The sequence below is a fragment of the Gopherus evgoodei genome, chromosome 6 (genome assembly GCF_007399415.2).
Source record: "Gopherus evgoodei ecotype Sinaloan lineage chromosome 6, rGopEvg1_v1.p, whole genome shotgun sequence".
In the NCBI taxonomy this organism is placed as follows: domain Eukaryota; kingdom Metazoa; phylum Chordata; order Testudines; family Testudinidae; genus Gopherus; species Gopherus evgoodei.
The window spans coordinates 45,271,786-45,298,086 of record NC_044327.1 but is presented as its reverse complement, the minus strand read 5'-3'; the positions used below and the strand labels follow the sequence as shown (position 1 = coordinate 45,298,086).

At 40.7% G+C, this 26,301-nt stretch overlaps 2 protein-coding genes across 8 annotated transcripts in view; both read left to right on the top strand.

Annotated features, from left to right (window-relative positions):
* Positions 1-20,475, top strand: part of KIF27 (kinesin family member 27) — a 44,929-nt gene extending 24,454 nt beyond the window's left edge. For all 4 annotated transcript variants that reach the window (XM_030567252.1, XM_030567254.1, XM_030567253.1 and 1 more), the window contains 10 exons: positions 470-625; positions 1,789-1,994; positions 2,451-2,648; positions 2,997-3,107; positions 5,396-5,572; positions 6,673-6,888; positions 8,641-8,847; positions 12,043-12,241; positions 13,251-13,415; positions 17,075-20,475. In XM_030567252.1, coding sequence (XP_030423112.1) covers positions 470-625; positions 1,789-1,994; positions 2,451-2,648; positions 2,997-3,107; positions 5,396-5,572; positions 6,673-6,888; positions 8,641-8,847; positions 12,043-12,241; positions 13,251-13,415; positions 17,075-17,535 — 2,096 coding nt within the window. In that variant the 3' untranslated portion in view covers positions 17,536-20,475. The remainder of the gene's footprint in view (positions 1-469; positions 626-1,788; positions 1,995-2,450; positions 2,649-2,996; positions 3,108-5,395; positions 5,573-6,672; positions 6,889-8,640; positions 8,848-12,042; positions 12,242-13,250; positions 13,416-17,074) is intronic.
* Positions 20,476-23,009: 2,534 nt separating this feature from the next.
* The window catches only part of GKAP1 (G kinase anchoring protein 1), a 50,440-nt gene continuing 47,148 nt past the window's right edge, over positions 23,010-26,301 (top strand). For 2 of the 4 annotated variants that reach the window (XM_030567164.1, XM_030567162.1), the window contains exon 1: positions 23,128-23,320. The gene's annotated coding sequence lies outside the window, so the exon portion shown is untranslated. The other 2 variants (XM_030567165.1, XM_030567161.1) reach the window with 2 other exon arrangements.

Genomic DNA, 26,301 nt, shown 5'->3' with positions numbered 1-26,301 from the left:
GTGAAATACATTCATGTTCTTACTGGTTGGTGCTTTAAAAATAATATATAGCATTTATATAGTGTGCCACATATCCAGAGCACTGTATAGATATTTAATTAATCCTCACAACACCTTTGTAATTGATGGAGGTAAGTTGTATTATCCCTGTTTCACAAATAAACTGAGACAGAAAAGTGATGCAACTTGTAGAAGGCCACATGTGGCTGTAAGTACATTATTCGCTCCCCTTTGGGTCATGGAGCATCAGTGGGCATGTTAGCCAAGGATCTTTCTTTCCCAACCTAGTGCTGCTACTCTGTATCCTGTCCTGATTTTGTGCAGATGGCAGGTGGTGAGGAAGAGACTCTCTGTATCCTGTCTTTGATTCCCTTCCCAGTGTATATGCAGAGAATAGGCCAGAATTTCATCCTCTGGATAGATAGCGTGTTCCAGATCTTTGTTCTCAGCATTGCCCCTTTCTTTCAAGGTGAAGAGATTGAATGCCTCCATAAGAGTCGTGTAATAAACATGCAGAAATTAAAGAATTCAGAGCTGAGACTCTCCGAGGCCAAGCAAAAGATGAGAGAACTTGCACTTAATATCAAAATGAAGGAGGAACTCATTAAAGAAATAGTAAAAACAGGTAACTGACTTGTGTAAAGCACATTTGAATTAAAAACACATACAGTAGAACCTCAGAGTTATGAACACCTCGGGAATGGAGGTAGTTCGTAACTGTGAAATGTTCATAACTCTGAACAAAATGTTATGATATTTCAAAAGTATACATTTGAACATTGACTTAATACAGCTTTGAAACTTTACTATGCAGAAGAAAAATGCTGCTTTAAACCATCTTAATTTAAATGAAACAAGCACAGAAAGTTTCCTTACCTTGTCAATTTTTTTAAACTTTCTCTTTATTTTTTAGTAGTTTACATTTAACACAGTACTGTACTGTACAGTATTTGCCTTTTTTCTTTTGTCTCTGCTGCCTGATTGTGTACTACCAGTTACAAGTGAGGTGAGTGGTTGACCAGTCAGTTCGTAACTCTGGTGTTCGTAACTCTGAGTTCTACTGTACAAATGAAAGTAAGGATTAGCTATTTAATTGTCCTAGTTGTCCATAATTAATCTTGTTCAGTGGGGACTATTATAAAATAATTACGTTTTTGTCACTTATGAATAATGGTTTATTAATTGTATTATGGTGGCACCTACGGCCCCAGATGTGGGTTGGGGCCCCTCCATATATTCATTAAATACCTTCATTAAATATTTGGTGTGCTTTCCTAATTATTATTTGTTCTGTAATTATCTCTGTACTTTTCCCATGCCATCTACTGATGAGGGAATGTCCTTCTTGAACTAGGCTATATTAAAATTCCTCTTGAAGATCTACTTCTACTTTGACACTTGCCAGAAACTAGCTGCCAATAATGACAAGAGTGTTACTGAGAATAGTCTGTCTATATTTTTGGTAACTGGGTTATAAATACTTTGTACTATCAAGATGAGGCCTATCAACATCTGGCATCTTATGTGTATATTGTACTCCTTCCCCCACCTTATGCCTGTTTGTTAGGGTATTCAGTTGTGAATTCTTAAGGAAAGGAACTATGTCTTTTTTTCTGGTTGGAACATGTCTGGTAGGCTGTGGGTATTACCAGAAATAAATGCTAAGTAGTAGTAAATTCTTTAGATATATAATTAAGGATTAGATTTTCATATGGAATTTGGAAATAGCGGCTTGTTTTTTTTCAATAACACAATTTTCAAACAATTTTGTAATATTTTGTTTTTAAGGCAATGATTCTCAGTCTGTAAGCAGGCAGTATTCTTTGAAAATAACAAAACTGGAACATGAAGGTGAGCAAGCCAAGATGGAATTAGCTGAAACACAAAAGCAGCTTCAGGAGCTGGATAACAAGGAGCTGAGAGACGTTGCTGAGAAGGCCAAGTTACAAAAAGAGTTTCGGAAGAAGATGGATGCAGCTAAATTAAAAGTGCAGGTAGTTTTGATTTTTGTCGTTAGGAGTTATAAATTACTGCTGTATCCAATAGAACACTTAGGACCTAATCATCTGCTCTGTTACACAAGTTTTATGCCATTGTCACTCCATTGAAGTCAGTGGAATTGCAGTAGATAATCAGGCCCTTAATGTACCAATAAATGGTACTTAAATGTCTCTAACAATATCCTTATGTGAGAAGTGTATTTTCTTACTAGAAAGGTGGACAAAAAAGAGATTATTGGTGTTTGGCAGTAGGTAAGAATGTAGGGAGAATGCTTTAAATTGATTTGCAAACCATCTGCTTTGTAGCACAAGTCTTCTATCAAAATACTATACAAAATCCTAAATCTGTGCAAATATCAGTGAACTCGTTTACTGGTATCTGTCCTAAGATGTGTTTTTGTTTCTTCAAGTGTTCATGCTGTTAGACTGAAATATGCCGTGTGAATTCAGGTCTTACAGAAGAAGCAGCAGGACACTAAGAAGTTGGCATCATTATCCACCCAAAATGAGAAACGGGCTACAGAACTTGAGCAGACTGTGAATCATATGAGGCATCAGCAGGCCCAGCTACAGAAAAGACTGCGAGAGGAGAGTGAAAAAAAGAAAATTCTTGAGGCAGAGATTGCACGGGACCAACAGCAAATCAAAGTAAGAGGCTTTCTTTTCTGTAGAATGGATAAGCATATAGTACAATTTCACCCCGTTACTTTCTCATAGATCATGATGCATAACTGTAAGACTTCTGATAAATACAAGGAATGCCTTTCAAGATAGGAAAAATGAAGAATATGCATAAAAAATCTTTTCACCTACAATTTTTACAATTACTTTCTTCTTCTTTATGCTTTTTTATTTTACTATCCACCTCCTATCATTACAATACAGCCTTCATTAGTGGAATGAAATCTTTTATCTTAGCTCCTTCAGAACAAAACTAAATTTGATGACAATAGACTCAATGAGGCCAGGAAAATAGTTTTATCTTCTTACTTACAGGAACTTCAGTTAAAGACAGAGCAACAGCAGAAAATTCTCAAACTTAAAAATGAAGAAATTGCTGCTTTTAAAAAGAAGAAAAACTCAGCAGGAACTTCAAAGCAGTTACAGGTAGCTAATTTATTCCAAATTTGGTGGGCTGTGAGAAGCAAGGGGCGGGGAGACAAAACTCATCTCCCCCCTCCTCAGCTCTTGATTAGCCTTGTGGGGAAGGAGGGAAGATTCTGTTTGCTAATTGGCAGAATTGTTCTCAACTCAATTGTTAGATGCCCTTCTTTCCTTGAAACAGGGATAAATTGGCCACCAGAGATAAAGAGAAAGGTAATCCTCTAGCAGGGAGCAGGAATAACTTCTGCCTGCCTGCCCTTGCTCTCAGTGATGGTTTTAATTTGGCTTTATTGTTGTACAATGAACTTAGTTTCTGGTTGGCACAGTGGTTCAAGGTTTCTACTGTACTTCCTTACAGGCTCTAGATTGCAACTGATTGTCGCTCAGAGTTGTAAAAGTCTTTTGCCAGCAGCTGGGAGGGCTATTTTACCCTTTCCTCTGGTCATCCACTAGGTGAGGCTAGCTGGTGGGTTGGAGGGTGGTGAATTGGGTTTGTTCACCCAAATGTGGACAGTTTCAAGGTTCTTTTCATAGAGGTTCTGTTACTTGTGGCAACTTTAGTGGAGCAACCTCTGTGACAGTGCCACCTAGATTATTCCAAGCCTGAACATAGGACCAAAAGTGAATGGGCAACCGAGTGCAGTGAGTGATCGGATGGGATGTAGAAAGCCTTTAAGACTGAGAACAAATTAGAGGCATCATTGTCTGTGTCCAGCTCTTCATGAGGAAAGTGCTGGTTCCGGGCTGGTTGCCTATGGTCAGTATTCTCTCAAATCTCTGCAGTATTGGCTGTTCCAGCATTAGGAGTGTTGGGAGCTCATATAGCCAGCTTTTGGGCTCTAGATGCTATTTTCAATACTTTGTTGATGTTATGAGCTGCCCTTCCCCCAGTGCAATTCAGTTAAGTTTGAGAGAGACTAGATGGATTTTAACCATTTATTGAAAACTACAATACAATCCAAATATGTGATAGGCTGAGCTACAGTACAGAAAGTAAAGTAAAGAATCTCACTCCCTGCTGGTGGTCCGGCAAGGCAGATGTACTTTTCTCTCTGTTCAGAGTCTGTCACCTCTCCACCACACAGTTTAGCTGTAGCATTCCCCCATATATCTTAAGTTATGCATGCACCTTCTGATGACCACAAGCAGGGCTTAAATTCAGCCAGAGCTGTCCGAAGCAGAGCTTCAGTAAATATTTTCAAACCCACAGGGCTGAAGCCCTGAGCTCTGGTGCACCCCCTGGTGCTGAAACCCTGAATCCTGGCACTTTCCCATGGGGTTGAAGCCTTGAGCCCTGGTGCAGTCAGTGCGTGGAACTCTGTCAGAGGATGTTGTGAAGGCCAAGACTATAAAAAGGTTAAAAAAAGAACTAGATAACTTCATGGAGGATAGGTCCATCAATGGCTATTAGCCAGAATGGACAGGGATAGTGTTCTTAGCCTCTGTTTGCCAGAAGCTGGGAATGGGCAACCGGGATGAATCACTTGAAGCACCTGGCATTAGCCCCTGTCAGAAAACAGGATACTAGGCTAGATGGACTTTTGGTCTAAGCCAGTATGGTCAATCTTGTGTTCTTATGTCACATATACAGCATGTCCAGATATGCCCAATCATGGTTCTCTCTACTGCCAGAAAATGTGAAATACATGCTAAGAAAATAGACATTAAAATAAAAAGGACAAAGGTGCCTCACCCTGGGGACACAGGAGCGTCTAAGGGATGGCCTGTTGGAGCTCTCCAGTCCCCTAACATTGATTAAACCTGTTCAAAACAAGCCTTCAGTAGGACTTCACTTGGGCATAAGGTCCAAGTAGCACACTTTGATGTAGGACCAGTGCACTAGTTTTCTGACTTCGGTTGTTAATGTAGTTTTTAGCTTCTCATTTTCTTCTCAGTTGCTGTTTTCTGAAAAGTAAATAGTCTCAATGAAATGTAATGATCACCTTGTACCTCAGCTATAGAAGTGTTATTAGGAAAATAACATGTATTTCAGCAAGGGCTGTCTTATACAGACATGTGCATAGCAGACTTTGCAATGTAATACTGCTGTGGTTTTCCAAATTTCTCCAACCAAATAACTTAATTATTTGAGATCCAAATCAAGATTCTGTTGTAGAGTTACTGTTGTTAACACTAAGAATGTCAATTTTGGATTAAGTTATAAAAATCTGAACTTGACAGAATTATGATTCTAGATGAGAAAATACTGTACTTAAAGATTACTGCACAAAGAAGGTACTTTTGAGCTCTGACTAATACTATGTATCTCTATATTATTTTTTGAAATGTAGAAACAGGAAGAGCAAAGGAAATGGTTAGATGAAGAACTAGAGAAGGTTTTGCATCAACGTCAAGAATTAGCAGAACTGGAAGAAGACTTAAAGAAAAGAGAAGCTATCATAAACAAGAAAGAAGCATTGTTACAAGAGAAGAGCCATTTGGAAATCAAGAAACTAAGATCTAGCCAGGTGCTCTATATAATACTATGCAGGGCCGGCTCCAGGCCCCAGTGCGCCAAGTGCGTGCTTGGGGCGGCATGCCGCGGGTGGTGCTCTGCCGGTTGCTGGGAGGGCGGCAGGTGGCTCTGGTGGACCTCCCGCAGACGTGCCTGCGGAGGGTCCGCTGGTCCCGCGGCTCCGGTGGAGCATCGGCAGGGTCCACCGGAGCCGCGGGACCAGTGAGCAGCAGAGCGCCTCCTGCGGCATGCCGCCATGCTTGGGGCAGCGAAATGGCTAGAGCCAGCCCTGATACTATGTAACTATTATTACAATACCATTGTTGGAGAGTCTAGATAAAACATATTAGAAAGAGAAGCAGCGGTAGGGTCTTGTGTAATCCCCTGGTATTGTCACTGTAATCTCAAGCAAGACAATCTGTTTTTTTGTACCTCCATTTCTCTTTTTAAATTGGGGATAATGCAGAATAATGATATTTCTTAGAATCATAGAATATCACAGTTGGAAAGAACCTTGGGAGGTCATTTTGTCCAACCCCTTGCTCAAAACAGGACAAATCCCCTGACAGATTTTTACCCCAGTCCCCTAAATGGCCCCCACAAGGATTGAACTCACAACCCTGGGTTTAGCAGGCCCATGCTCAAATCACTGAGCTATCCGTCCTCCCTCTTTACCTTCTGTAAAACACTTTTGAGTTCTGGAACCAAATTCCTTTATGTAAGTGCAAAGTATTATACTTTATAAAATTTGGTTGATCCCTTTTCAATTTGAAAACAAAATATCTTTTTTGGCTATTATTTGGCTTTAAAAGCAAAAATGATTAGAAATTTAAACACAGATTTCTTAATAGCAGGTGTCTTTATAACAGATGACTAAATTATGAATTAACTTTCTGTATGTAGAAAGCTGAACTTGAGTGTTTCTTCACTTTTATAGTTAGTAGTAAATATTTATATTACAATAGTGCCCAAATAGCATTGGGGCCCCATTGTGCTAGGTGCTCTACAAACATGGAAAAGAGACAGTTCCTACCCTGAAGGGCTTACAGTCTAAACTATATACAGTTTGGTTAATTATGGATCGCGTTTTTGTGAATTTGGGTTTTTTTTTAGGCTTTAAACAAAGATAGTTTGAAATTATCTACCCGCCTGAATATGCTGGACAAGGAATTGTGTGATAAAAGTATGCAGCTCCAGACCAGTGCCAGTGAAGAGAAGAGACAGATTTTGGAAGAAGTTCAGGTTCTTCAGAAGGAAAGAGACCAGCTGCTCAGAAGAAGAAATAGTGTGGATGAGAAACTTAAAGATGGTAGAGTGTTGTCCCCTGAAGTAAGTAAAAACAGCCATTAGCTACTAATAGTTACTATTTTATAATATAACACACTAATCATGATCTAAACATGTTTCCAAATATCAGATAAACTAGAATTGAGAAATTGGAACTGTTTTTGTTAAAATATAATTTTTTTAATTAGGAAATTGAAAGGAATTGAAGTAAGTACAACAGTAGTAGCCTGGTTTGCTAGATAAGAAAGTTTAGGTTTGGAGGTCTGTTCCAGCTGGTGTCCTGACAACCCTCCCTTGTTCTTTTATTTGTGGCATACTGTTTTTCTTCCTTGAGCCCTTAGTGCTTCTCTGTTCTAGATGGCCATCACAATTCTGTCTTTAAACTGAAATAGGACTTTCAAACCTGCGTGATTTAAATCTTTAGTTAAATCAGTGTAATTTCTTGTATAGATTAGAGACAGCTGTCTAATAGCTGCCACTGAAACTGACATCAGTACTGGATTGGCCAGCAGGAAATTCTTATTAAAAATACATCACCCTCATGACACAGCGGTCTGACATCTGTCATTGGAAGCAAGAGACAAAACTGCCTCCAAACTTATGTCTCTCACTCCAGGACAAAGCCTAGTTAAAACTTCCAAGACATTCTGTTTCCTTTCCCACCACCCACACACTAAAAAAAACCAGAACTAATAAAAAGCATTGTTCTGTCTTTTTGTGTTTAATTTTCATTTTCCTTCTCCTGACATAGCTTCATCTTCACTATGCTAAAAAGATACACATTTGCAGACTGTCACTCTAATTCAGGATCCTGATAAGTTAGATACTAAGTTCCTTTCTACTTAAAACAGGTAATTAAAGGTAGAAAATTGTAGCTCCCATGATTTTCTATTAATTAAGATTATGTATATAATGTACAGAGTTATGCATATTTATAGTGACTACTACACTTCTAGCGCAATATAATGCTGTTCTTGGGAGCCAAAAAATCTTACCATGTTATACATGAAACCGCGTTATACTGAACTTCCTTTGATCCACCAGAGTGCGTAGCCCTGCCCCCCCGGAGCACTGCTTTACCGCATTATATCCAAATTTGTGTTATATCGGGTCGCATTATATCGAGGTAGAGGTGTACTATAAATTTAAATGTACTTTCTATTAAGAAGATCAAGATCTTTTAAAGTTATTTTTTATGTGCTGCTTTCTTGGAATACCCACACCTACCCTTTTTTCCAAATAACCATATAATTAAAAATTCCTACTGTTTAGAAAAACTTCAGTGGATGACTGTCAGTTTTTCGCAGCTGGTTCTTATGATGTTAGGACATTGGTTGAGGCGATTTGTCTATTAATAAGGGCTTCACTTGACTTTTCACTGGGTTTTGTGAGAAGGAAGTCTCACCTGAAATATCCCCAAATTTCCATTGGGACAATAAGGTATGTTGCTAGGGATATTCCCAGACTCCAGCACAGTGTGAGGTAAAAATCCTGCCAATCAGCATAATTAACTTAAATTAGGGTGAAGTAAGTCCCTTTTACAGTGTATAGACTCTTTCATGAGCCCTCCACTCAGTAATGTACTGTATTTAACCCTCAGTGAAAAAGAAAAATATCACTTTTACTTTTTAAAAATATTTTTCTCATTTGTAGTATGTTACTGCATTTCCTCTCAGAAAAGTCAGAGTCTATATAATAAAATAAATTAACATATTAATATTGGAGTATACTGACCCTTGCATAGCTTTTTAATTGAAATGGAGAGTAGCACCTCATTTCTGCTTTTATTTGTAGGAAGAACATATCCTTTTCCAACTGGAAGAAGGGATTGAAGCGTTGGAGGCCGCCATTGACTACAAAAATGAAAATATTCAGAATCGCCAGCAGTCACTTAGAGGCTCATCGCAAATCCTTACACAGAGCGAGGCCAATGTAATGGGAAAACTAGTTTCCCTGTCTGCTACTGAACTTAGAGCTATTCTCTTCAAATACTTCAACAAGGTGTGTTTTGGCTGATTAATAATATTAAATTGAATTTTATTTTTCACTAGTGTCACAGGTAATATAATTAAACAATTCTGTTTCTTAGAACTATCCCTCTCCCCCACAAAAAGAAGGAAATTTAATTTTAAAAGTTGTGTTTTCAGTGACGATGGCTGAAGTTAGGCTTGGTCTCCCCTGTATTGAGCCAGATACTGTGCAGTGTTTCTCACTTCTGTAAATAGTATTGAACTTTTACATGTCAGGTTTGTCAACCTCCTTTCAGACGTTGCCAGCCTACACAGTATTTACTTTCAGATGTGGAGGTAAGGGTTCCCTCCCTTTCCCAATGTGGTCCTGATTCTTCTAGCAGCAAGGAACTAGATTATTTGGGTGTTGCAGCACTGGGTGTTGCAGTGCCTAACTTCTTTTAGGTGCCCTGGCACATAGTGGAATTCACAACCACAAGTTAGGCTCCAGGCTCCCTAAACAGTGCATAGGCAGAGTTACGTGCGTAGAAAATGGAAATCACAAAAGCATGCACAGTGAGTTGGGAACAGACTAACTAGCCAGTGCTAAGGAGAGGGGTGTGGCCTACACCCAACTCCTGGAAAAAAACATAGGTGCCTAGCTCTACTTGGAGTTGGGGCTGACCAGGTTTTGGCACCTTTCTCAAGAAAAATGAAGATCAAGAGATAATGATGGTGGGTTCCGACCACCTTATAACTTTTAGCCCAGTGGTTAGAGCAATCACCCTAGATGTGAGAGACCCAAGTTCAGTTCACCTGTTTGCCTAATGTGGAGTAGGGATTTGAGTGTCCTACCTCTTGGAGAGTTCCCTAAACACTGAGCTATAGATTATTCTGGGATGGGGCTCTCTCACTCTCCTATTGAAGTTGTTCTACTGTGCGTAAATATTTAAATATTCATTGGGCCAGAGACAGAGATTAAGAATGACTCTTGAATGACTGTTTTTTCCATTATTTTGTCTGGGATTGATGTCAGAATAACTGGCTGATAGTTATCTTAGTCGTCCCATTTTCCATTTTGAATATTGATGCAACATGAGCACTCTTCCAGTCTTTTAGAATTAACCTGGTATTGCAAGATTTACTCACAATTAACATCAATGGGCCAGAGACCTCTCAACCAACTCTGTTAGGGCTCTGGGCTGCAAATTATCTGAGTTGCTGATTTTAAAATGTTTATCCCTAGATGTTGTCAAACATCCTTCAGTTACTAATGGACTTGAGAATACATAATCATCCTCATTTGAGATGAGTGCATGCTGCATCTTACCAAATACAGAACAGAAATATTATTGAACACTTCTGTCTTTTTTGTATCATTATTAACTATTTTACTATCTCCATCTAGTAATGAGTCTATATCATTGCTAGGATTTATTTTGTTTTTAATATACTTAAAACACTTTTTTATTGTCCTTCACCCTTCCAGCAATGGATTCTTCCTGGATATGTTTAGCCTCTGATATCAATTTTCAGTACTTCATAACTCCTAACTTATATTGATTGCTAGTCTGTGTATTTCCCACTTTTCCCATTTGTTATATACAGCTTTTTATTTGTAATTGTTTCCTTCACTTTTGCCACTGAATCAGGATTTTCTTTTAGCCAAAATTGTTCTCTTTGATTGTGGAATCATGGCTTTTTGGCCACCTAATAAACTCTTCTTAGAAAATTCCCAATTTTCATTCACTTTTTTTGTAATTTTTTCCTCCCAATATATTTTGCTCATAATTTTTCTCCACTTTAGGAAATAGCCCCTTTTTGAGTCTGTTTGTACATATGGAACGTAATTAGTTTTGGTTGTACATATGGAATGTAATCAGGTCATGATTGCTGGTCCCTAGGCAACCACCAGCTTCCTGTCCAGTAATTAATTCATCTGTATGTGTCATGAGGTCCAAAACAGTTACTTCATGTTGGCAGCAATTCCTTTCTTGTTAGAAAATGTATAATCTATAATATTTAGAAAAAAGAATGAAGAGTACTTGTGGCACCTTAGAGACTAACACATTTATTTGGGCATAATTTGTTAGTCTCTAAGGTGCCACAAGTACTGCTCGTTCTTTTTTCTGATACAGACTAACATGGCTACCACTCTGAAACGTATAATATTTAGAAACTTGATGAAGATTTACTACTGGCTGCATGACATCTCCAGCATACATCTCCTAGATTGAAGTTCCCCAAAAGAACACAATTTTTCTTTCCAGACATTACAGACAGGTGTCCAAGAAATAATTCATCCTGTTCTCTGGTTTGATTTGATTTTGTGGCAAGACGCCTGATACTGCAGTATGTTGGTGTGAAAGACTGCAAATTCTGTCACAGTTCACTTTTTAATTTTTTTAAATGAATTAAATCTGAAAATTAATAGTCATTGCATTTAGCACCTGTATATATTTTGATACTACATTCAATTTATTTTATGCTGGCTCTGTGTTTTCAGTTTACAGTATACTATAATTTTTTTTATTGACAACATAACTGCTTCACAAGTTTTCATGAAACAAGCTGGAGGTTTTGGCAGCTGAGTAGGTGACAACTGGGGCTTTTGCTACCTGAGGTGTGGGAGGCAGTTTGAGATTACGAGATAAGTACATTAGCTAGATAGTTTTGTTAAGATTAATAGCAGTGAAATGCCTAGCCACCTTGACATTTAAATTGTTGTTTTTAAGTTTCAGAGTAAACAATCCATTTAGCTGGATAGACAGGTCACATCTCATATTGTTACAGGCATTTACAAAATGAGGAAGACAACACAACATTAATATACATTTGGTTCATATTGTTAAGTTCTTTATAACTGTATGGGCTAGATACATAATTAAAAAAAAAAAGAGAGTGCACTTCTGCAGGAATTTTCATGGTTGCGGAATCCACCAGGAGCAAGGAAGAGCCTTCTGTATAGTAAGCCTTTCGTACTCTTGCTGTGGATGTGCAGTCTAGACCCTTCTTTTTCCAGTCAATGTGTGTGTGGCTTATAAAGACTTATTCCCCATGGGTTAATGAATATTATATGCATTAAGCTGCTACTTTCCTGTAAGTACAATAAAATGTTTTATTTTAAAAAAGTATATTCCTTCAAGATTTTCTCCTTTTTATTCAAAAAGGGCATTGGCTGAGCCTGTTTCGATTACCCATTACTAGGAATTATTTGTTAGTCAAATTAAGAATATTTCTTTATTAGGTTGTTAGTCTACGTGAAGCAGAATGTAAATTACAGCTGCAGACTGAAGAGCTGGAAATGAGAGTCACAGAACAGGAAAACATAATACGTGAACTAGAATCGGCACTTGAACACCTCACGCTACAGTGTGACAGGCAACTGACCCTCCAGCAAAAAGAACATGAACAAAAGATACAGTTAATATTGCATCATTTCAAAGGTACTTGCTTCTTAGGGTCTCTATTGGCAAACACTATTTATTCGCTATAAAAAATATTGTTGGTATAACTACGTTGTTCAGGGGTGTGGATTTTCCTGGTGCAGACAGCGCTATGTCAATGGGAGGGCTTCTTCAGTCAGCATAGCTACCGCCACTCGGGGAGGTGGAGTACCTATACCAGCAGGAAAAGCTCTCCCATTGGCGAAGGCAGTGTCTTCACTAAGTGCCACAGCGGCACTGGTACAGCTGCACCATTGCACCACTGTAAATGTAGAAAAGCCCTACTTCTATTGCATGATAGAATGCTGGGGTACGGTCACAATATAAGTTCTGGTATGAAAGGAAAACACAGCTGCTACTCTGAAATCAGTTTCTAAAGTTTTCACACTAGACACAGGAAATTGAATGACCTTTTTAAAAACTGTGGAACTTGTTGATGTAAATCAGAATTAAAAGACCATATTTTGCATGTGTTATTCTCAGAATTACTCCCTAAAAAGTTAATGGTCAAAAGTAGGTGCTGATTTTTGGGTACACAGCTTGAGACACCTTGGTTTTTCTTTTGTCTTGCCAGACATACAGCATATCAACAATTCTTGATTTCAGTTACATTTGTGAATAGTTAAGTCCCAGGTGTCTCCTGTTGGATACCCAGAATCAGTGGTCATTTGTGCGGAACTACTTGTGTGAGTAAAGTAAGCAGGTCTTGGCCCAAAATCTTCAAACTGTGGAGACATGGGCTTTGAGTCCAATCTTTTAAGGTGCTAAGTGTTTCCTCGCTGGGTACCTTCAACTCCCAGGAGACACTTGGATTCTCCCATTTTCTGCTGCTGTGCAGCAGAATCCTGTTAAGAAGTAAATTATAATGTTTACAATGCTAATTCTAAGCTTTTTAGGGAAAACCAGCAGTGGGCTGTAGGATGTAGTGTGTAATTCTGTATTCTGCATTATTATTTGCATCTGTAAAAATGAAAGAACATTAATTTTAGCTTCAAAATGTTTATCTTAGAACAAGATGGTGAAAGTATTGCAGAAACTCTTAAACTGTATGAAACTAAAGTCCAACAATTGGAAAAAGATTTGTTTTTCTATAAGAAAACCAGCAGAGAACTAAAGAAGAAACTGAAGGAGCTGGTAGGAGAGTCATTTTATCAGCTGGTGGCACCAACTAAAAGTATGTGCTGTGTAGTCGCAATAGAAACAATATACAACTTTTAATAGTAACATTTCAAAAATAGCTAATGCAGAGAGTCTCAAGCTTTGAACTTCTTACATTGAGCAGACCTGAGCAAAGCAGTTTTTCCTCAGTTTAATTTTTAATCATGATATCTGTCTGGGAAAATTTATTGCTTCCATTGCTTTCAAGTGGAAGAAGGCATTGTTTCCAGTCTCAACAGTCTGCAATATGTTGTACCTTTAAAATTGCATCAGATTATTATCTTGCTTTTCTGGATTCTAACATTTCAGTATTTACTGTCTCAAATAGAGTTAAAAACAAAGGATTTTTACTAACTGAAAGCTTTCAGATGGTACTATAGTTAACCCCACTGCAGGATGTCACTGTAAATTTTGAGATACACCAGTCCCTTCTTTAGATATGTGGTAGCATGTGATGCATATCACTGACTCTGAGGCAAGCACTGTAGCTGCTTCAAGTATTATGCTACACAGATATTACTTACCTCTTGGTGAGGTCCCATTGAATACTCAGAGACTTCTAGTAAGTAAAAAAGGAATCTTTACTAGGTCTAGTAGAAAGGATGTAGATACCCTAGGTAACATGGTTTAAACAAATACAATAAAAAGATAAACACATTAGTTCCTAACTTGGCTCTAGAGTACAGCCCAGCAGAGGGGGAACCAAAGGCAACTATATGGTGGAGGAGTTTCTCAAGCCTATTACCTAGGGTGTCCTTTCTAGTCCATACTACCATTAGAGGGTAATTAAGTATTGGCCTGTGTATCCAACTGGCAGGTGTTCACTCCTATAGCATGCCTAGTTGGGGGCCGTCCTCATGTTGTCTTTTGGTAATCCTGTTTAAGTGGTTGCTGGCCTCATGTCTTCTGATTACAGACTACTCCCCCTGACCATCCCTCCAGAGAACCAGATCACTGATTCTAGCCTGCTGCTCACTGAGCCTCATCAGTTCTGCTTCCAAAATGTCACCTTTTCTGGGCCATTCTGGGTAACATAGTGCCTCCTTTTGGCTGTATGCTGATCTGGGTCCCTGTCTCCCAACCTGTCCCTTGAGTGTCTTATCACAGAATCATAGAATATTAGGGTTGGAAGAGACCTCAGGAGGTCATCTAGTCCAATCCCCTTCTCAAAGCAGGACCAACACCAACTAAATCATTCCAGCCGGGGCTTTTTCAAGCCAGGCCTTAAAAACCTCTAAGGATGGAGATTCTACCACCTCTCTATGTAACAAATTCCAGTGCTTCAGCACCCTTGTAGTGAAGTAGTGTTTCCTAATATCCAACCTAGACCTCCCCCACTGCAACTTGAGACCATTGCTGCTTGTTCTGTCATCTACCACCACTGAGAACAACCTAGTTCCATCCTCTTTGGAACCCCCTTTCAGGTAGTTGAAAGCAGCTATCAAATACCCCCCTCACCCCCCCCATTTTTCTCTTCTGCAGATTAAACAATCCCAGTTCTCTTGGCCTCTTCTCATAAGTTGTGTGCTCTGGCTCCCTAATCATTTTTGTTGCCCTTGCTGGATTCTTTCCAATTTTTCCACATCCTACTTGTAGTGTGGGGCCCAAAACTGGACACAGTACTCAAGATGAGGCCTCACCAATGTCGAATAGAGGGGAATGATCACGTCCCTCAATCTGCTGGCAATGCTCCTACTAATACAGCCCAATATACCATTGGCTTTCTTATATCCAGCTTCTCGTCCAGTGTAATCCCCAGGTCCTTTTCTGCAGAACTGCTGCTTTGCTAGTTGGTCCCCGGCCTATAGTGATGCATGGGATTCTTCCTTCCTAAGTGCAGGACTCTGCACTTGTCCTTGTTGAACCTCATCAGACTTCTTTTGGCCCAATCCTCCAATTTGTCTAGGTCACTCTGGACCCTGTCCCTACACTCCAGCATATTTACCTCTCCCCCCAGTTTAGTGTCATCTGCAAACTTGCTGAGGGTGCAATTAATCCCATCATCCAGATCATTAATAAAGATGTTGAACAAAAAAACAGCCACAGGACTGACCCCTGGGGCACTGTGCTTGATACCGGCTGCCAACTAGACATTGAGCCATTGATCACTATCCATTGAGCCCGACAATCTAGCCAGCTTGCTATCCACCTTATAGTCCATTCATCCAATCCATACTTTTTTAACTTGTTGGCAAGAATACTGTGGGAGACATATCAAAAGCTTTGCTAAAGTCAAGATATATCACATCACCGCTTTCCCCATATCCACATAGCCAGTTATCTCATCATAGAAGGCAATCAAGTTGGTCAGGCATGACCTGCCCTTGGTGAATCCATGCTGACTGTTCCTGATCACCTTCTTCTCTTCCAAGTGCTTCGGAATGGATTCCTTGAGGACCTGCTCTTATGGATGAATCCTTTCCCTCTAGCTTATTTGAGGTGGTGTAATGTGCCAACAAGTTCATTACACTATAGAACATTAGCCACAAATTCTAGTACTACAGGAGAGCTGATTCTAATTGAATGTGGAAAAGACTACAATAGAGGTTTTTAATTGTTAGATAAGCACATCTTTCAGGACAAGTGAATTTCTCCAAAAACTAGTCCTGGCCATGTAATCAAAGAAAAATGCATGAGCCCTGGAACAATCTAATTTTTCATAATACATTTTTGATGGGAATGATACAAAATCCAATAGTGGTTCAGTTTTCTTATAATATTACCATTAAACTTCTCACCCTGCCTTTCATTTATTCTTGGATTTGTTGTTGTATGTGTTCATGCAATAGAATAAAATCTATTTTTTCTGCTTATTTAAATTTATTGACTAGATTTTCAAAAAATTCTAAGAAATGAACATGCACATTATAATTGAACTTGCAGAATTGTGCATTTGCTTCCATAATTACAGGAGTAATTTTAGGTATTGAAAACTTGACCCATTATGCATCAATCCATTAGGTCAGGTGCACTTATAAGTTAAAATGGTGAAGAGCTAGGTATATATGCCTAGACCCAGGGGTTCTCAGACTGTGGGTCGCAAGCCCATTTTAGTGGGGTCGCCAAGGCTGGCATTGGCTCTGGGCCCCAGCAAGTCTGAAGCTCAAGCCCAAGCCCCACCACCCAGGGCTAAGCTTACATGTCCCCCACCCAGGGCAGGAGGCTTTGGGCTTCAGCTTTGCTCCCCGCCCTTGGGGCAGTGAAGCTCAGGTGGGCTTGGTCTTCGGTCCCCCCTCTTGGGGTCGTGTAGTAATTTTTGTTGTCAGAAGGGGATCACAATGTAATGAAGTTTGAGATTTGCTGGCCTAGGTGGATGGAAGTAACAGCTAGTTACCTTCAGTCATTATACATGAGATGTTTGTTTAGCAGGCTGTAAAAAATGCCTCCAGTGTTGTGCGAAAGCTTGTCTCTCTCGCCAACAAAAGTTGGTCCAACAAAAGATATTACCATACCCACCTTGTCTCTCTAATATCCTGGGACCAACACAGCTACAACTACACTGCATACACCAGTGTTGAATGGTTATTATTGGGGACAGTTTTCACATTTAATCTTGTTAATGCCCTAAGACTGTAAGTCCTAGTTAATGTTGTGTAAAACAGTGTTTCCTTGACTGGGAGGATTCTCATATGAATTGTATCCTAACCATTTGCTTCCCTGAAAACTTCCTTTTAGATAATGATGCTGCTAACAGGATATTGAGCCAAGAAGCAGAAGTTTCTTCAGAAGAATTCAAATTGATATCCAAACCTGAAAGTAACAAACCATCAGGAAGATTAAGACAAACAGATATCCCAGCAAGTGGTTTAAGGTGGTGGCAGAATTCATACAAGCTTGAAGAAGATGTTTCAGAGCTAACACACAATAGAGGGTGTTTATCAAGTAGTACTGAAGACCAAGCAGGACCAGATGAAGTATGCCCTTCAAAATCTCATCCTCAACTATTCTCTCATTCTCAGACAAAACAGATAATACAGCTTCAAGGAGTGACGCCAGTAAAACTGTCTCGTCGAGAATTACGGCATATTCCTGCGTCCGAACTATCACTGAGGCGCTCCAGCCTTGGAGTCAGTGTCAGTTCTGTTGCTCCAGATTCCATTGAAATGTCCGGAAAATCTAATGACTTCAAGATATAGTTATTCTTTGACCCATGTATAGCAGCACATGCTACTGGAATCACTGTATTACATTTCCTTTATTCATGCACTAGTAAACTAGCAGCCACAGGTGAATGAACTATTGTTCTGTAACTGCTGATATTCAGAGCACCAGGGATCATATGTGTCTGTCGCACTTATGCAGTTTCAAGGAATCTGAGACACTTTCTTATTGGCACAACCACAAACAGGCACATGATTAAAAAGCTGCTTATTCCTGAGAGAAAAAAAACTTTTATATTCCTTGGTTTTTCAAATCACTCTAAAAGTTCTGGTGCATTTTGCAAAAGTTAACGTTAGCGAAGATTGAAGACTATTGAACTGTACAAGAATGTTCTGTGACTAATTTCACTTTCATGGTTTATAAAAACATTAAGATCCATGGTAATTTGCAAAATACATAGTTTAAAAGCTTGGCTACTGGACCTGCACCTAGTAATTGGCAGTGACTGAATTCCCATCACTCATACTACGTATCTTACATAGCATATGCTTGATATCAGAGTCAGGATCTAAAACTACATTTGTTTTTCAAAAGGCATATGTAAATATTTCAAATTATTTTTTGCTCAGTGTTTAATTGCTTACTCTTATGTAAGAATTATATTGCATGAGCTAAACATGCCTCAAACTGTTTTAAAGTCTTTTTCCTTACATGTTTATATAAACTTTTTTAAGCTCTGTGCGAAACACATATTATGCCTTATTTGTGAAATTGGTGCCATTACTTATTTCACTTCTTGTGTTTTTTGTTTGTGGGCTTTTTTTTTTTTTTTTTAAATATTCGACATATCTAGCTTTGAAGTGTGATGTTTGTGTACTACTGAAATGGTAAAATATGGGACCAAAAATTCATCATGTTAAGGTAAGCCAGCATTACAGTGTAATACATTGTTATTGGTAATAATGGTTCACAATTTTTCATTTAGAAGGAAATATGAATCATTCTTTTAAAATCCAAATCTACTTCAGAGCAGATAGTACACAAATCCACTGGTTTACAACTAGTTTGTTTAGTTCTGGATAATAAGTTGAATAGTGTTTTGTAAGAGAGCAGTAATCATTCACAAGAAGCTAGTTAGCTGAGCTGACTTGAAGGCAGAGGCCAAGGTTTTTTAATTTGAGTGTTCTAGGTTAGGCACCTAGATTCATATTTAGGCTCCTAAGTAAAAGTGACCTGATTTTCAAAGGTGATAAGCACCTCAGAGCTCAGCACTTTTGAAAACCAGCCCATTTTTATGTAGGGACCTAACTTTAAGCACTCATATTTGAAAACTTAGTCCTGAATTATTTGCTGCACTTAGCAACAGTAAATCTCTCCAGTCTGAACTGAGATTATTTGCTGATGTATTTAAGGAATCTTGGACTGAAGCCTCCAGTACACAGTACATGGCCACTGAGAGAAAGAGAATTTCATTTTCCCATGCTTCAGGCCATTAAAGGCGTGTCTACAGAGCAAATTTTACTGTGTCAGGAGATCATGTTGTAACATAACAGTGCTCTGATTGCCGTATAACACAATTGTTGGTCTTTTCTATATAGATTGCCCAAAACTGTATTATAACCATATTGATGAACCATTTTGCAGCCCCATAAAGGCCTCTATAATTGTATCCGTGAAAACTGGACTTATTACATATTGTTCTGTAGAATTGTGATATAAGGGATTTGGAGGTTTTGTTTTGTTTTTTTCATTGGTTGGTGGTTTTGGTTAGGAGTTTTTACTATGCTGTAGGTCTAAATAATTGAGACTTAGTAATGTTAAATTTTATATAAATGTATTTAATATTCATAACTTAATACATGGAAATACAGTAAATGTATTAAAAGCCTTAATTTCAGTTTTCTACATCACAGTACCAGTTGTATGAAACACAACTGTTAAAGACACATACTGAGCCTTAATCATATACCTCAAACTATCTTGTCTGTTAGCCTGCATTTAAATAGATCTGGGTTGATTTTGCTTTGTGTTTTACACACGAAAAACAAACCAGCTATGTCCATATGGGCTCAAAAAGCAGACTAAAATGTAGGAATGAACGATTCAGTCACTACTAAGTGTCACTAGATGCTCAGTTAATTTGTGTAGATTGGACGGGAGGTTTATTTACTGCGCTTACCTCAAGTGGCTCCCGGAAGCAGTGGCATATCCCTTCTCCACTCCTACACGGAGGCACGGCCAGGCGGCTCTGCATGCTGCCCCATCCGCAGGCACTGCCCCTGCAGCTCCCATTGGAGCACTGGAGGGGGCCATTGGAGCACGTAGGAGCTGGACTGGGGCCATGCTGCCGCTTCTGGGAACCATGTGGTGTGTCACCGACCCAGCGCCCCAGCTGTAGCACCAGAGGGAGGCTGAGCCAGGTGGTGCAGCCCCTGACCCAGCTGGTGCGGGGCGAAGCCACGTGATGCAGCCCCAACCTTGCACCCTGGCCAGAGTGCCAGAGCATGGCCAAGCCTTTGGTGCAACTCCCGACCCAGCACCCCAGCTGGAGCGGGGCCGAGCCGCATGGTGCGACCCCTGACCCAGTGTCCCGGCTGTAGCACCGGAGCGGGGCCAAGCCGCATGGTGCGGCCCCAACCAGGGGTGAAAGTAGAAATAGAGACTTACTGGTACGGGGCTGGATTGGGCCGGCCCTGGCCCCCAGAAGGGGCAGGACCTCAGATGGAAGGGGAAGGGATGGGGGGGTCAGAGCCAGCCCTGGCCCCCCCCGTACCGGTAAGTGCCCTCCGCCTCCCCCGCTGGGATAGCAGTGGCAGCTGGGGGCTCCGGCAGCAGTTTAAAGGGCCTAGGGCTCGGCCGCCACTACCACCTGGGCCCTTTAAACCATTGCCACAACCCCGAGCTGCCACTGCTACTCCATGGCTCTGGCAGCTATTTAAAAGGCCCAGGGCAGTAGAGTCAGCAGGAGCACTGGCCCTTTAAATAACCCCTGGAACCCCGCCGCTACCCCAGGGCTCCAGCAGCGGGGCTCTGGCGGCAATTGAAAGGGCCTGGGACTCCAGCTGCTGCTGGGAGCGGCTGGAGCCCAAGGCCCTTTAAATTGCTGCCTCAGGAAGCCGGGACTCCCCTGTACAGCACACTGGCTCTTGCTGGTATGCCCCGGTACGGCATACCGACTTACTTTCACCTCTGGCCCCAACCCTATGCCCTGCCCGGAGCGCTGGAGTGGGGCCGAGCCTCGTGGTGCGGCCCCCAACCCAGCGCCCTGGCAAGAGCAGGGTCAAGCCAGGTGCGACTCATGGGCCAGCTTAAAACAGCTTGCAAGCTAGATCCGGCCCACGGGCTGTAGTTTGCCCACACCTGGTATAGACCATAGTGAAATTCATCTCATGCGTATGTTCTGCACAAGGCTCTGTGCACCCATTTAATATATTAAGGGTTAAATCCCTGACCCATAAATCAATGGGAGTTTCGCTACTGTCTATAATAGGACAAGGATTTGGTTTTAAGAACTTATGGTGAGATTTAAGAAGCACATAAGACTTCATATACATGTCTGCATTGCAGTGAGTTTCATCCTGCATGAATCATTTTTAGGCATATTGGGATGACATTTGGTATACAAATTCTGAACAATGGCTTAAATCAGTTCTTATTTGATGAGGAGGATTATTCTGTACTGGTTTCAGAGTAAGGGTATGTCTCCACTAGCCGCCAGATCGGCGGGGAGCGATCAATCCAGCGAAGATCGATGTATCGCATCTAGACTAGATGCAATAAATTGACCCCCGAGTGCTCTCCCGTGCAGGCGGAGTCGATGGGGGAGCGGCAGCAGTCAACTTACCACAGGGAAGACACTGCAGTAGACCTAAGTATGTCGACTTCAGCAGCATTATTCACCAGGGCTAAGTTTGATGATATTCTTATTTTCAGCCTCTAAGCACTAAACTTCTGAATTTAATAAAGAAATGGTTAGGCACTTCTTTGTGGTGCTTTTTGGTATTTTTTTCTCTTGTTTTAACTTAAAGACAAGTTATTAAATCTTGAAATGTGAATACTGTTCAGTAAAAGCAGCAAAGAATCCTGTGGCACCTTATAGACTAACACGTTTTGGAGCATGAGCTTTCCTGGGTGAATACCCCCTTTGTCAGATGCATGTACGAAAGCTCATGCTCCAAAACGTCTGTTAGTCTATAAGGTGCCACAGGATTCTTTGCTGCTTTTACAGATCCAGACTAACACGGCCACCCCTCTGATACTTAATACTGTTCAGGCTTTCCAGACATTTCAAGATTTATAATTCCTTCATTGCCATGTTAAAGATTAGCATAGGATCTCTCATTCAAGATGCAACCCTAAAAATCTCACAGCTGAGAATAGCTAAGGAGCACAGCTAGCTCTATATGAATAATATTAACCTTTGTTATATTATAAAAACTCAGTATTGCTGGCATGTGTAGCACACCTCTTGACTACAAGCAAGTGCTTGCAACAAAGCCCAATTGTTGCCAAACATTACAACTGCACTTACTCCTAGCAAGGCTCACCACGGCATTGGGTACCCTGTACTAATCCAGGCCTAATATAGACTAAAATACTAGTACTGTAGCTGCAATGTTAGAATTGGTCCTCTCAGCAAAGTCCCATAGCACTTTTATACTCCCTTAGTTCGCACTCTATGGAATGTGTAGTTTCCTGCATGCCTTTGTTTTGAGCTGGTGAAGCTTCTGTAATCTTATGCTTATGAGTTTTCTGTTTTATAAGGTGTAATTGATGCATGCAAGATATTTTTTGTTTCAAAACATATTTTGATGCAATACCATTGCCATTTAACTTTTCTAAATACAGCAAAACATGGTAATAGCTGGTTTGCATTTAAAAAAAAAAAGAAGTACATCACCTATCCAAGTCAATTGTTAACACAAATCTTAGCTTTGGGAAGCTGTGCTAGGATCTATGGGACAGGTACCTCTCATGCACAGATATTGCAATGATTAAAGAAAATGATGTGAGTTTATGCTAGCCATGTTGGATGTATTTCACAATTACAAGATCCAACAGTTCAGTTAACTGTTTGAAAACTGTAAAGGTGTAATTCTGTAGGGTAAACAAATCTTTACATTTTCAATTATATAGGAAATGGTTGTGGGAGGCATAGGCCTCTCCAGTGCTCCCATGATCAGAAGGAAATGTGGGTACACCACCAGCATTATTCAAGAAAATATTAAAATATAATTTAAAAAATGTGAACTGTGGTATAAAAAACACCTTATTGAAAATGTAAATAACTTTTGAGTTCTGTGATAATTTCACTTTGGGAGTAAGAGGCACTACAGAAACTTATCTAGAGCAAGAGCTGTATAAACAAATGGCATTTTAAGCAACCAACACGTAACTCCTTTTGAAATGCTTTAGATCACATAAGTATACAGACTGCTAAAAGCCTGCTATATGTAGAAATTTGGGGTTTCCTCCCCGCAGGCGGCACACTGGGCATTTTGAGCCAGCCCGGCGTCCGTACCCGCTCTGGGTGGGTGCCCTCCGTTCGGAACTGTGCGTCACAAATCCTTTTTCTTGCGCACGCGCTGGCACCGCCGAGCCAGCCAACCAGCGAACGAGGTAAATAAACAAACCCGCGAGCGACCAGCGTGCCCCCTCCCTTCGCCACCACGGCGCGAGCTTCTCCGCAACTGCCCGGCCCCGTCCCTCGAGACCCGTTATAACCGCCTGTTAGCAGCCAACAGTGACACTGAGCGTCCCTCCGCTGCTGGGGACAGAGCCTCCCCGCCCTGGAGAAGGAGTGAGTGCTGCGGCCACACCGTATGTCCAGCCGCCTGCCTCCGCGGGCCCCCGAGGCTCCTCAAGTTGCCTTATCGTGTACCCGCCCCTCCCTCTGGCGCCGATTCCCCGGCGCAGACGATGAGTATCGCGCCGCCCCCCCGCTCGCAAGCTGCGGCCTCCCCCGAGGAGAAGGGGCGGGCTCGGGCGGACGCTGCCCCTGCCGGAGCGGGGCCTGCTTGGGGGGGTGGTAGTAGGGGTACTGGCGAAGAAGCCGTTTGCGCCCGCGGCATTCGCCGCAGCTCTCTCGCCAGGCTCGGGCGCCGCTCGGCTGCTGCCTCTCGCGTGGGGGCTGCAGTCTCCAAGCGCTGAGCGCAGCTGCGGCCGGGAGAGCCCTGCTGGGTCACGTCGAGTCTGTTCCCCGCCGGGGCTATTCCGCCCGCCCTTGCTCGAGACGCGCAGGGCTTTGTTCGCTCCGCAGCCAAATCCTGCTGGGGCTAGCGCGGGTGTCTGGGTAACTGACCATCCCGCATCCGCGTGGGGATCCCGGCGGGGCGCGCCCCGAGGTTCGGCCTTCGCTGGCCCTCCTGCTGCCTCTAGTTTCCCCTCTCTCGAAAACAGCGACTTTTTTCTAGCCTTTGACCTTTTGGATACGCACAGCTCATTCTCTGCTCCCTGATCACTGCTTGGCCAAGCTCTGCCTGTTACCGCTGGGGCCCAGTATATGTAAAATAAGGCCCATGTGTTCACACGTTCGGAACGTTCACTGGTGTAATGGAAACTTCACCTGTTGGAGGCCTTTTCCCAAAGCTTGAGCCAAATCCCTTTAGATGTGCTCTAGGTCACTGCAGATGGAAAAATACTTCTGACTCTTCTTTAAAAAAAAATCTAGCTGTACCTTTTTACAGAAGAATAAAAGAAAAATTGTTAAAGTTTGAAACTTAAGATTTTGCTTGGTCGTAGCAGACAATGAGCACTAATGCCTCTGCTTGGCTGGCAAAATGTTCTGGATTTACTAAAGATATAAGAGTTGTTTATATGGGTATGTTTTTGGTAAAGGAGTGGTGCGTGGATGCATGGTAGGTTGAGTATGACTTCAGAATTTCTTTACCTAAACATTCATAACTTTAAAATTTAGCAAACTGATTTTCTTAATCTTGGATTGATTTTAAGTCTCAGTGATGTATCCCTAAACAAATCATAGGTTAGGGAAAACCTGTCTGGTGGTTGTAAAGTTGTGAATATTTAGGATATTTACGACTACTTGCATCGGAGGAAGTGGGTATTCATCCACGAAAGCTCATGCTCCACAACTTCTGTTAGTCTGTAAGGTGCCACAGGATTCTTTGCTGCTTTTACGACTACTTAGTGATCAGAATCCTGAACTAAGAAAAGCTTAACCAAATCCAACTTGTAGCTGGGTAAGAGATGATATAATACATCACTTGGCTGTCCTTCCACCTTTTTGACCACTTATATAGTATCTCCTGGTATTTTTTCCAGTTTAAATGTAAGACCTTAGATCAGTTTAAACTTTTTAAGACTGAGACTCCAATCGTGCGACAAGCTCTGCAGAGGTGGATCTCTGAGCCAAACTCCTTTGGCTTCAGTACAACTCTGTGTGGGTGCAGGGGTGGAGCTCATTGCAGAATTGGGGTCTAAGACTTTATAGTTTTAATCTGTTTAAGCTGCTCTAAAGATTGAGTGGTTTAAGCTACTTAATGCAGATTTAAGGTCTCTGGTAAAACTACAGAAAAGGCAGGATTTAAAGGGAGAAGAACACTGGTCAACTGGCAGGAGGTGTTTTTCTTGAGCTGATCTCATAGTTCTATGAATTCAGAGATAAGGCAATGTGTATAAGGTCTCCAATAATGAGATGCATTGAACTTTGGCTGTTTGGTGCTTCTTAGTACAGAGTGTACTAATGATGATGATCAATGCCTATTAGTCTTTGACTGGTATGTGTTAGAGAATTGGGGACTTTTCTTTTGAAACAAAATAAAAATTCCCTATATACACACACACACTGGAAACTAAATGTAAAAAAACTAAGTTCATGGACTGTTACAGTTGCACAAAGTACCTAAGACAGGAAATGTGAAAGTTAACGTTGTAACTGCCCTTTTGCACATATGCATTCGAGCTTATAACACATGATCATAACTGCTCATGTGTATTTCCAGTTGTAAAAACTGCTCCGTTGTATGGCAGAAATAGTATGCCATTATGCTAAAAAATATTTTCAGAGCCTGGAAATATGAGTTTGCATTATTTAAACCTGCAACCTTTAAAATAAACAAACCTACTTTTCAAAAGTAATAGTATTTTTGAGCGTCTTAATTTTTGGCTGCCCAGATGTGACACCTTAATGGAGCTTGACATTAAGAAGTTGCTTGCTGTGCACTATAAGAAAATCAGGCCCATTTAAGGTATCTTGGGTAGAGCATCCAAAATCACTTGTTGTTGTTTTTTAGAAAATCTTGACCAAAATGGGTAGATTCAGTTTGGTTGGATCAGAAATAAGCAGTTTTTAAATGACAGTTTCTGTTCTTGCATTGATACGTTGTAGTTGCTGTAAAAATAAAATAAAACTTCCAAACATTTTAGGAAGGATCAAGTGCCTTATATTTATAATATACTTTTAGTAAATAAACCAATTCTAATGATGATGGTTACAAACTTGCTGTCAGCCTTCTTGATATACATTATACAACAATTTAAAAGGAGACTGCAATGGTATTTTTCATAAAGTTTTAAATGCTTTCTGTTCATAGCTCCTTGGATGTTTGAAATTTAAATCTGTTGCCATAACATTTCTGTCAGAAAATGGCTTGTTACAGTACTGTTGTTCAGGAGTTTTCAGATGCTGCTAATTTTAATGGAAAGTGTATTCATATATAAAGAAATCTACTGACTTTGCAAATGAATAAGAAGGAAATGGGCTATATTTTGGATCTGCTAATATTGTCTCCCTGAAACAGATTATAAATATGGTGCTCCTATTGACTACTCTGCTGACCTTT